Here is a 12340-nt window from a genome sequence, read left to right as displayed (position 1 = left end):
CTTCGAGTATCAGTTTGAACAGCTGCTATGGCAAGTTCTCGCCGAGTGTAACATCATTCTCGATTTTTTTTTTTCTGCATCCACGTAGCCACAAATGGGCGCTTTATGATAAGTATGACCGTTCCTCATGACTAAGTTTCATCCTTGAGTCTGTTTCGAAAACATTTCCGACGGTGATGCTCTTCGCGAGCACCGCGGGAAATAGACGAGTTCTCAAAACTAAGTGATGTGCCCCTGCTAGCAAATGTCTGCAGACAACGTAATTGTTTATTTCTGGCGCGTACGTGTAACTAGCACATGGGTACCTGTATACCGCATTGGGGCCGAACACTCGCACTTTTGTTGTATAGCACTCGACTACCTGCTGCATTTGCATGCTGCACAAGTTTTTTTTCTTAGTGTTCGTAGTACCCTTGGCTTTCAATCACGTACTTCATGTACACCTTGTTGATGCAGACGCGTTCTCTTCGCTGCCTTTTTTTTTCGTTTCACTTTGATGGTGGGATTAGTGTGTTGCTGCGAGCCCATCGCCATGAGCTCTTCCTTCAGTTAGCTTTTAATTATTATAGCTGCCTACAATAGCGACTGATACGTCAGCGACGCCTTTCTGTAGCTCCACCCATCTTGTAATAAGAGGGGGAGGGTAGAGGTTCTGAAAGAGGTAAACAACCCTCTGCCAAACTAGCTCAGCGTTCTCCATTACCAACAACACTATACCAAAGAACTAAAACTCCAGCGATCAATTGTATCGCGAGAACTGAAGGACGTTTTCCTAAGTTTTCGTGATTGTTTCCAGTATTGCTAAAACTAAACATTTAGAGAGTACTTGCTGCCTGTTGCTGAACGTCATTTCTGTAATGGTTGGGGCGCTAGAAATGTACAGGGACTGAGTGTACGAGTATAAATTTTGAAATAAGAACAAAAAAACTGATAGACTTTTTAAATATCGGAAAAAATAGGTTTACTTTTTTTGTAACGTCATGCGTATCTTATGAAAACACCCTCGGTATCTACGATAATACGTGGCAGCTACGATGTGTCGGCCTGTTCTCGTAGCTCAAAGTTGCAAGCAGAGTGGCCGCTTTAATGTTCCTGTACCTTCACAGCCCGAACTGCTCTATTGGGTGACCGACGAAGCTATGCCCTGGGACGAAGTGGAAGCCCAGAATTCACTCGGCAATCGTACCCCATCGCCCGGCTCCTTCCATTCTCACCTGGAGCTCTCGGGGACTGGACTTGCCACGCCCCCACCGCTGCTGTACTCAGTGAAGAAACCACTACCTGCGCATACTCGTGGGACAGCCGCCAATGAGGCGAGTCTTTGCATCAAATGTATCCGAACTAAGAGCCTACCACGGTATGCACTCAGGCCGCTAACTTAAGTCGACTCCTTCACTACGCAATTATCGCGGCTTTTGGTCTCTGAATTGTGCAGTAGCTCTCGCGCTTCTTTTCTTTTTCCTTTCCCATCGATGTCGCTCTTCTTTCGACATTGCAAATACGCTCAATGAGGCTCCCTGGTCGAAAAAAGTTTGTAGAAATTATAAAAAAAATATATGCAGGATCCCGTGAGTCTGTTCGAATCGATCAATTTGCAAACGGATGTTGTATGTTCACTGAAATGCGATTACTTCTATGCAGTTCACTGTTGTTTACTCAATGCACGTTGTGGTCTCATTTCGTTCACTTAACCTTTCCTTTTCTCTGCACTACGGTGCTTTTGTTGCAGACTTCACTTCTTGCGTCTTGTTCTTGTGTATTCGGGCGCCTGTTTACCCGGTGGCACGTACATTCTGCGGGATTTTCCAAGAATGCTCCCATGCCCATTTGCACATGCCAACATCCATACATACTTGCAGTGGTCGAAGTTGCTGTATTCTCGGCAAGGCGTCAGCCGGCACAAACGCAGCTTCAATTTGAAAAGCTTAGCTTTAAAACTACTTTAACAAAGGAAAGAGTGAACAGCGTTTCTGGGCTTTGTGAGCACAAACCGTACCAAAGCTCGCTCGTAGTGAGAGAATACGTTTGTATCGCGGTCCCTCTCCATATTGCGTGACCTTTTCACATCACTTATGGCAAGTAGTGAATTTCGGAGGCATGATCTTGAATTGTAGCTTGAAGTGACACAGACGGAGACTCAGCAGGCAGGACGAGCGCTAACTCTCAACAAAATATTTATGGAAACTATCAATAATATATATCTATGTATATATAGGACTGCAAACACCGCAGCATATCGACATGACGAGGTCTAGACATCAGTTCAACATATCAGGAGATAGGCAAGCCAAAAACCGAGCACCAAAAAGACACTACTTGAGATTAACACACGTGTTAATATACAGAAATTCGCATTCTAACAGACAGTGATGCGTGGCTAACGCAAGCCTCTCCTAATCTTTTAATGTGAAATGCCTCCATTATTTCCTGTGTGGTTTGACATTTGTGTCTTGAAGGAAATTTTGTCTTCAAACCAACGTTTACAACCGCAATTGAAACAACGCGACGCTAGATGTAAAGCATTAGTGTTAAGTGATTGTTTGTGTTCCTTTAGTCTAATATTAATACACCTGCCGCTCTTTCCAATGTAACTTTTCCGACACTAAAGTGGAATCTGATAAACTATACCGGTGTTACGAGGCACAAAAGGGGACGCGTGTCTAACGCCGCAATTATTTTTCTTTTTTTTTGCCACCCTGTTCAAGTTTCCTATTTATCATAGGGCACATGATAGAAAATATGCGGGGACCGAGAAAACTGTATTGACGTCATATCTGATATTGGCTACGTACGTTCCGTAAACCATGGGGCAACGTATGTACGTAGGACACCACAGCAAACCTTTTTTTCCTTTCTCTGTTCTTATTGTTTCTTAGCGGGGCTCTTTACCCATTTCAAAAGCTTTTCGCAGGTTAGTGATAACGAATGCACAGGATAACCAGCCTTCTCGAGCCTATCTATCTCTTGTGAGAAACTTTGTTGTTTATTGTGTAAACATGACTTAGCAATGGCAGACCTAAGAGACGAGTATGCTGTCCCCAGTTTAACAAGTTCGGAATGACAAGAACATTCAAGCAATGTTTTTTTTTTTTGCCCTAGGCGAAGCCTTTGAATTTGGTTAAAAGCCCAGCTAAAAAAAAAAAACTTGTGTTTGCCACGCATCAATGTCTCTGTTAGGATGCGAATTTCAATATCTTCCCAGCACGTGTGTTATTCTCAAGTAGCGTCTTCTTTTGTTTGCTTTTTGGCTTCCCTACCTCTTGATATGTTTAACGTTAATACTCTGCGGTGTTTGTACTCACCTATATATATATATATATATATATATAATATAGATAGATAGATAGATATAGATATAGATATAGATATAGATATATATATAGATAGATAGATATAGATATAGATATATATATAGATAGATAGATATAGATATAGATATATATATAGATAGATATAGATATAGATATAGATATATATAGATATATATAGATATATATATATATATAGATATATATATATAGATATATATATATATATAGATATATATAGATATATATAGATATATATAGATATATATAGATATATATAGATATATATAGATATATATATATTTCTACTCCAGAGGTAGAAATCTTTGAATCCATCTGCTTTGCCGCGCTGGGATGCAATGCCAAGAGTTGAGCAATTCTGCCTCATGTAATTCCATTAGGATGCGGAAGTTGCCGCTAATCAGAGGTTGAGGACTCACCCTATTTGTAGAGGACGTCAGTCTTGCGTTTATATGCATGATGAAGACATGGTGGGTGCCATAACAGAGCACACCAGTCGTGGCGACAAAACCCTGAACCAGCGCTCTCCAGGCCAACCTCTCCTCCTTTCTCTTCATTAAAATCTACTCTTCCTCCTCCTCCTTCTGAACCAGCGCATGTAGTGTGCCCTGCCTGTGCAACTTAAGGATGTTGCTGCTTTAGTGCCGGCTTCATTCTATGTAATGCAAGGTGTCGTATAAGCATTGCCAAGGTGCCTTGCCAATTTTGATGTGCAAAATGCATTCATTTGCATTTAGTATGCGAAGTTGTTGTTCCGTACGCATTTCCAATGCCATTACTTGTATTCTATAGACGTCTTAGTGTAATCTCTTGTGTGCAGGATGTTTCAGCGAACATTCAAAAATTTTTAAAAGTTGCCTAGTGCAGATATCACATTTCTAGTTCATTAGCTGGTTTATTCGAAGCGGCTGGCAATACTTGCACAGGAACTGCAGATCCAAAATCGGCTAATAAAAATTCGCTAATTTAAGTAATTACATTATGGCCCATATTGCAATTTACAAATTCTAGCCGGGAGTTCGCAAGGTGGATCCACATGCAACTAATTTTAAGGATGACACCAGTTTCGAGATATAAATTCCCGAACCTTGCGGAGAAATGCATCGGAATTCCAGTAACTTTGTTAATGAAACGTCGTTACGCACACAATTAACCGGAACGTGAATGCATTTCTCCTCAAAGTTCGGAAATCTATCTCCAAACTGGTGTCGCCCTCAAAATTCGCTCCAAATCGATCCACCTTGTGAAGTCCACTGCTAGAAATTTTAAATTGCAATATGGGTCAAAAGATAATTAGCTAGAAAGTGAATTAATGAATTCATTTATATTGGTGAGTTTAGCATTTCAAATTTTTGTGCAAGTGGTGTCAGCCGCTTCCAGTAGACCGGCTCATTAAATAGAATTGAGCTATCTACCACAGGCAACCTTGACTATTTTTGGAAGTCTTCGCTGGAACGCACTGTATTATAGATGGCTGATAGTAATGTCTTGTGCGTTGTAGGCGGTTGGGTACAATTTCTGAAGGCGTTCTGTAGTTGGAGGCTTTTTTCCGTCTCCGGGCTCGCTTTGCTGCCTTTCGATCTTTTCTTTAGCTACAAAAGGAACAGCTTCTTTCTGTGTGCATTGGGTTTCTACCACAATACACAGTCGGAGCGTTCGGTATCGCATGTATCGGTATCCGCAGTCACCGAGGGAAAAAAATATTTTGAGGCGTGCAGCATGAGCAGCGACTTCACACCTTCACTGCAGGTCTCCAACACGCCATCGAGACCTCCTTTCCTGCTTTGAAGTGATTCGGTGGCCACTCGTCAAGTAAATTGGTCGCGAGTGATGAGTGCCCACCATCGTAGCGATGCAGGTGAAACAATTACACGGTGAACGGCGAAAGCACTCTTCCTCCTCTTATCATCCGCCTTTCTCTTTGCCTCTTATCTTTCTCTTCTTTTAGTCATTACTGCTTTCTACTAAGCATTTCTATTCAATTGTGGTCATTACAAGCCGTGATTACACATACTGGTCATTTCGGAATTATTATTCATTGAGTCATTAGTATTCATTGAGTAATTATTCATTCGGAGTCATTACTAGTGATTATTGACCTTTACCAATCTCTATTATAACGTTATCATTCACTGTCACTATCAATCATTTTTTCATTCTTTAATATGTCTTCATATGGCGTAATGACGCTTCGGTGGACACTCCGGTGGTCAGGTCTGCTGACGCATACTTCACCATGAGCCTGCCCAACGAACCAATGGCGGCTATGGCCCCAGTACTCATGCCTTTGGCTTGTTCGTAACCTCCAGCAGCGGCGCAAGCCTCGCCGTCGCTGTTTCGGTCGCTTTAAGTAATCGTTTTTTACTACTAAGGGATGCAGTTTCATGATTAATGCCACGCTAATTCTGTCCTTGCCTTCTCAGAGCCATGAAGAGGAATCGCAGCCTGCACTCAAGGGGTCTGAGAAGGAAAGCCCGACGGGATTCCTCCGACGGTCTCTGCACATGGTAGCCACGGCTGCGCGGAGACGCGATTCGGATGACGTCGTCAAGAACGATGTTTAGGGCACTTTGTAAATATTTTAGTTTATTTTAGTTTTTATGAATTTATCGCTTGCTCTGCGTGAATAAATGATTAATTCTTCTGTTATGTATAATGCCCAGTCTTTATTTCCATGCTAGAGGTCTTCGTCAGATCTGGGAAGAAAAAAGTCCGTCCTATGACATAGGGCTGGATGCAAGCGCATAATCGGCGTGAACACGAATGTTTCGGTAGGGGTTTATGAAAACTGGCAACGTTGAATGTGATATCGAGCGTTCTAAGATTCAACCTTAAGTGATGGGTTTGTGCAGAGCCGCTGTTGGCGATCTATAGAATATAATGGTACTTTAGCTTACGGATTTTTAGTGTCAATTTTTAATGAGGACTGTGTTCCACTTGTAGTTACCGGCTATAGCCGGTAGTTACCGGCTATAGTTCTTCACAGCAAAGCCGTATATGGCTAGGAGCTCCCGAATCGCATCCAACCATTCAACCAACCAACCATTCAACATACGTGGGCCGATCCCGAAGATACTGCAATGCTGGGTCGATCCGCGGCGAAGGTGAAGTTCCGCACTAATAGGCCCACAAACAGCTTCGCTGGTCATCCTTCAGAGGAGAAGGGCACAGTTTCCTTTCCTTTCGGGGGGGGGGGGTGGCAGAACATGATTTGCAGTAGTAAGCATCAGATACATTATAATAATCGCCTATGGAAGTTTACAAAAACTTTTAATTGGCGTCACAGCTTTTGTTTTATTTGGTTGAGGGATCCATGAAGGTGAGCGCTTAAGGAGTAATCATCGGTTCTGAGCCTAGCAGGTGTTAAGATAGGCGTATCTCAATGCCGCCACGAAATAAATGGGCACTTTTGTACAGCATCGTACATTGGTCTGTGAGGAATTGCGTGGAAACTGATGCAAAAGTGGGGCTAGTGTTGGCTCCTTTTCATGCGACAGCATTATACGCTCCATTATGCGACAAGCCGAAGGATGGTACCAAGAATGGCCGACGGCGCGAAAAGTAATAACGTCAAAAATGCTCACGGTCTGACAAATTTGACGTCAGTCCAAGTAAAGTCAATTATAATAGAAGTGAAAAGAAAATTCAGTACATTTATGTCTGGCTGGGAAACGAATCCGAGCCTCCCGGGTGCGAGACGAGTATGCTTTCCCGACGCCACGGTGGCTTTTTATTTCTTTATTTACAGATATTTCGCGTAGCAAACACAAAGTGTCATCTCTGCTGTTATAGTTGACTAAAGTTGTCTAGTGCGTGCGTGATTGCGCACATCACGTCACTGCCTCCCGTGTTTCGCATGCTCTTCGGATTTCATCGGTGATGCATCTACTGCGATTCGCTCCGAAGCATCTACCTCAGTGGCGTCTGTGAAACGTGGTCGCTCACGGAAGCACGCCGCCGAAGACGAAGCAAGGGCACAACAAAAGGGAATGCCGTGCAAGTTTTCAACGTACACGACGACATACGGATGCATACTTAAGCGAAAACATTTCTCCAAAGCGACTACAATGCTTTCGCATTCTCACACGTAAGCAGTCCTAAGTGCCGCTGCCGTCAGCAGGCGTTTAGTGTGTTCCGACACCTTGTACCCGAGCACATGAGGGTCGCACCTTCCCGCTTGTAGCCGTGCGCGGCTTATCCGTGTTTGAGGAAAGAGGATCGTGGGGTTGAGTTGATTTCTGGTGTTTGAACCTTTCTGGCCACCGGGCGGAAGCAACACACCTCTTCGGCCTCAGCTTCAGATAGACGGCAGCCCCAGGCTGAACACCTGGAGGAAACCGGCAGTTGCCATTTCTTGTCCTCCCCTCTAAGCTATCTTTCTATCTCGCCTTCCAGGGCAGATTCAGTCACTTCGCGCCTAACGTAGAACCCCACTGTCCAGACTGTGGGGAGGCGTACTGCTCCTTGTCCCAGTCGCGTAGCCAGAAATTTCGTTCGTGGGGGGCTGACTTTGCAGCTCGACCTCCTCCTACTAGAATTAGTCGAGGGAACAATATCTATCTATCTATCTATCTATCTATCTATCTATCTATCTATCTATCTATCTATCTATCTATCTATCTATCTATCTATCTATCTATCTATCTATCTATCTATCTATATCTATCTATCTATCTATCTATCTATCTATCTATCTATCTATCTATCTATCTATCTATCTATCTATCTATCTATCTATCTATCTATCTATCTATCTATCTATCTATCTATCTATCTATCTATCTATCTATCTATCTATCTATCTATCTATCTATCTATCTATCTATCTATCTATCTATCTATCTATCTATCTATCTATCTATCTATCTATCTATCTATCTATCTATCTATCTATCTATCTATCTATCTATCTATCTATCTATCTATCTATCTATCTATCTATCTATCTATCTATCTATCTATCTATCTATCTATCTATCTATCTATCTATCTATCTATCTATCTATCTATCTATCTATCTATCTATCTATCTATCTATCTATCTATCTATCTATCTATCTATCTATCTATCTATCTATCTATCTATCTATCTATCTATCTATCTATCTATCTATCTATCTATCTATCTATCTATCTATCTATCTATCTATCTATCTATCTATCTATCTATCTATCTATCTATCTATCTATCTATCTATCTATCTATCTATCTATCTATCTATCTATCTATCTATCTATCTATCTATCTATCTATCTATCTATCTATCTATCTATCTATCTATCTATCTATCTATCTATCTATCTATCTATCTATCTATCTATCTATCCTAATCTAATCTATCTATCTATCTATCTATCTATCCTAATCTAATCTATCTATCTATCTATCTATCTAATCTATCTATCTAATCTATCTATCTATCTATCTATCTATCTATCTATCTATATATCTATCTAATCTATCTATCTATCTATCTATCTATCTAATCTATCTATCTAATCTATCTATATATATATCTATCTAATCTATCTATCTATCTATCTATCTAATCTATCTATCTAATCTATCTATATATATATATATATATATATATATATATATATGTCTGTCATTCAACAACCTTGTTTACATTTTCATACATATGCAATGACCAGGGGAAAATCTCAATGACGCTGTCCTTTGTTAGAATGTATTGCGCAGGAGCAGCTGTCACCGGTTGTGTATTGCGAGTAATTGCTCCGAAATTATAGTTGCAACAGAGAGCACATTTAAAAAGCAAGAGTTCTGCAAAATATACGAGGGCGAGTCAAATGAAAGTGAGCCAATGCGAATATGTGACAAACGGGGTACTTTATCTAAAAGTAGTCGCCATGAGTATTTACACACTTGTCGCGTCTCATCAGACTCCTTGGGTTGCTGCCTCAAAAATCTGTAAATGATTACACATCATCTTCCGACACGAATCTGGTTCCCTTGGGCCGTTTTTTCAAATTTTACCAAATGTGGAAGACGCAAGGCAACAGGTCTGGGCTGCATGAGGGATGTTGCAGCATTTCCCACTTTAACTTTGCCAGTTTTGTGTTAACCACGTCAGCGACGTAGGAACGGGCAACGTCGTGAAGGAAGATGTTCCCAATGCTCAATTTTCCACGTCATTTGTTCTTGATTGCGACACGCAGCCGATCCGACCTTTCACAATATCTGAAACGATTTAGAGTCTCTCCAGGTCTAGAAAATTTGATCAATAATGGCCCCTAACGATCTAAAAAGAAGTCAACACTTTTCCGGCAGAAATGACGGCCTTTATTTTCCTTGGGAGTGGTGAATTCAAATGTTTCCACTGTAAGCTTTGCAGTAGTGTTTCAGGCTAGTAGTAGCGGCACCATGAGTCATTCCCGGTCACAATTGCAGACAAAAAGTCGTCACCCTCATCTGGGGTTCTTTGACGTGCACTTAAATCTAAGTACACGGGTGCTTTCGCCTCCATCAAAATGAAGCCGCTGTGAGCGGGATTCGATCCCGCGACTCCGTGCTCAGCAGCCCAACACCATTGCCACTGAGCGACCACGGCCTTTTCAATTGTGTTGAGGGTGATTGCATGGTGGCTTTGGCCCGGGCATGGATCGTCTTTATGACTTTCATGTGCTTCTTTGAACAGTTTGCTACAACGCTTCACAGTGGCCATTGAAACGCAATCTTCTACGCATACGGCAGCCATACGGCGAATAATTTCTTTTTGGGAAACATCTTCATTAGTCAAAAGCCTCACGACACAGAGCTGTTCAACTTTTGGAGTGTCCATTATGTCACGCAGTCATGTTCAACCCAGTGTATGAGAGCATTAAAGAACATTTAACCTCACCTCTGTATGTCACTTGTAAATGAGATGCGTATGTGCTACGCGCATGCCTCGAAAATAATGAACCGAACCATTATTGCGCGGCGCGGGTTGTCTCACTTTCATTTGACTCGCCTTCGTACATTAGAAATGCGAACATACAATGGAACATACAAATGTGAAGATACAGCTTGATACAGGGCAAAAAATTGTCACTGGAAACAAAGTTCACTGCGCATATACACAAATCCTCGCAACAAGATGTTTAAATATACGTATAAGTTTCCAATAAATCTACGTACCTAAGAAAAAGCCACTGTATATAATGCATCAAACAAGGCAAATAAACAGGTTGCGCAACCACAGATACACAGATCACAGCACCCCCCGCCCCCTCCCTCCACTCCCAAAATGTATCGCGTGCGACGGAAGGCGGCGACCTTCCTCCCCGCTTTTCTCCCTTGCGCACACAAGACTGAGCCACCATCGTCGGATCAGCCCCTCCCCCCTACGCTTTCACTCGCACATAGAGCATGTGGTCACGATGTTATCGCCCTTGGCCTTTATTTATACGGAACATGAGGGCAACGGCAGGAATGCGCCTGGAGTCTTCATATAGCTGTTATCGCAATAATATAATAGTATCTGGCAACTGAAGCGTCCCGTGGCCCATTACTTTCCGCAAAAGAAGTAACAAAATCGAACTTTCACCATGCGACAATTCGCTGCGCCACAACGTCTTCTTTTTTTTTTCTTTTGTGGGGCGGGAGGCGGCGAAATAGAATAACGCAAAGGAAAGCATGTTGGCTACAATCGAATGCCTACTTTGGGCACCTAGTGTGGCTACCGAAGGAATATCGAAGAAAACGTGTGACGCTTGGTCCACAGAAAACCATACGCATACTGCTCGGTATCCTACACCGGCGAGACAAAATTTGCCGGAGAGGTTGCGCTCAAGCGAATGCATTGCAATCCGTCGAGTCCCCGCAGTGCTGGCGGCGAGCGACTATGCATTGTTTCTTTTTCTCGTCTGCTAGCCAGAAAGCGTCCAAAACTCTGCCAGGTGAAATTGCAGTCGGCCAGAGGAAAACGAACGCGCATCCAAGTGCGCCGCGCTGTTGTCGATGCAGCACGAGAAAAACGCATGCGCTCTGGTTGGATCGGCAGGCCATGGGCTGCGTGAACAAAAAAAAAAAAAGATAAAGAGGCTCAATGCATCCTCGCGAATAAAAGTCTAGGTAGAAAAATAAATCAGAAATTAGTTACAATGATGCCTTTAGTGTCTTGACATGAATACTTTGGCGCAGGTGAAAAATAAATGTTCGTGTTCTTTTCTGTGACCCGATGGCACAAATGAACCGCCACAACGCTTTGTCTCGTCGGACCTCGCTGCGTGCTTTGTCGACTTGTCTGATAGTATGTTCACTTCGCTTGTCTCGTTGTATGGCCCGATGTACGACTTTGGAAAAGTCGATGCACCTTTGGCGTCAAATGTTTACAACAGCATTAAACCCACAAAGTTCCGGAATTGAAAATCTAAAGCACGACTTTGGAAATGTCAATGCACCATTCGCATCAAAATGTTATGAGAACTTTATACCCAGAAAGTTTCAGAATTGAAATCCAAGCGCTTCATAGATACTGCGGCCTCCGCGAGATGCCGAGACGAGCCCGCTCGCCATCAAAACGCCCTTGAAATTTTGTGCTCGGTGGGGCTCCTTGCGTTACGATATGCGAGTCCCGATGCATGGGCGTTTCCGCGAAATCTAGCCCTATTTCTCAATGTTTGCGCTAAAATGTCTTTTCGAGCGTGAATTAAGGACATTCTAGACAAAATCGAGCATGATTTCCGGCGCCGGGAGGTGTTTTCGTCGGCGGCGCATGAGAGCACGAAAAAATTTCGGGGGGGGCTGAAGCCCCATAAGCCCCCCCCCTGGCTACGCCCCTGCCTTGTCCCATATGCTCTGGCAATGCCCTGCGTTACGCAGCTCATCGCTAACCACTCTAACCGACTGGGAGGCAGCCCTTAAGAGCGGCGACCTCTCAGAGCAACTACGGGCTGTCCAGAGGGCCTGCGACAGGGCGGAGGACCACGATCTTCCGACCCCGACGTGGGTGCGGCCCGCGACGGCTACGGGGACTCCCTGAAAAAGGGGGTACCCTAACGCCGGT

At 43.1% G+C, this 12340-nt stretch overlaps 1 protein-coding gene across 1 annotated transcript in view; it reads left to right on the top strand.

Annotated features, from left to right (window-relative positions):
* Positions 1-5978, top strand: part of LOC135901067 (uncharacterized) — a 48756-nt gene extending 42778 nt beyond the window's left edge. Inside the window, exons 7-8 of the mRNA XM_065430735.1 lie at positions 1107-1313; positions 5753-5978. Of these exons, the coding sequence (XP_065286807.1) occupies positions 1107-1313; positions 5753-5893 (348 nt within the window). The 3' untranslated portion in view covers positions 5894-5978. The remainder of the gene's footprint in view (positions 1-1106; positions 1314-5752) is intronic.
* The last annotated feature ends 6362 nt before the right edge of the window (positions 5979-12340 follow it).

Source organism: Dermacentor albipictus, chromosome 1 (genome assembly GCF_038994185.2).
Source record: "Dermacentor albipictus isolate Rhodes 1998 colony chromosome 1, USDA_Dalb.pri_finalv2, whole genome shotgun sequence".
Lineage (NCBI taxonomy): Eukaryota > Metazoa > Arthropoda > Arachnida > Ixodida > Ixodidae > Dermacentor > Dermacentor albipictus.
This window is presented reverse-complemented; position numbering and strand designations above follow the sequence as displayed.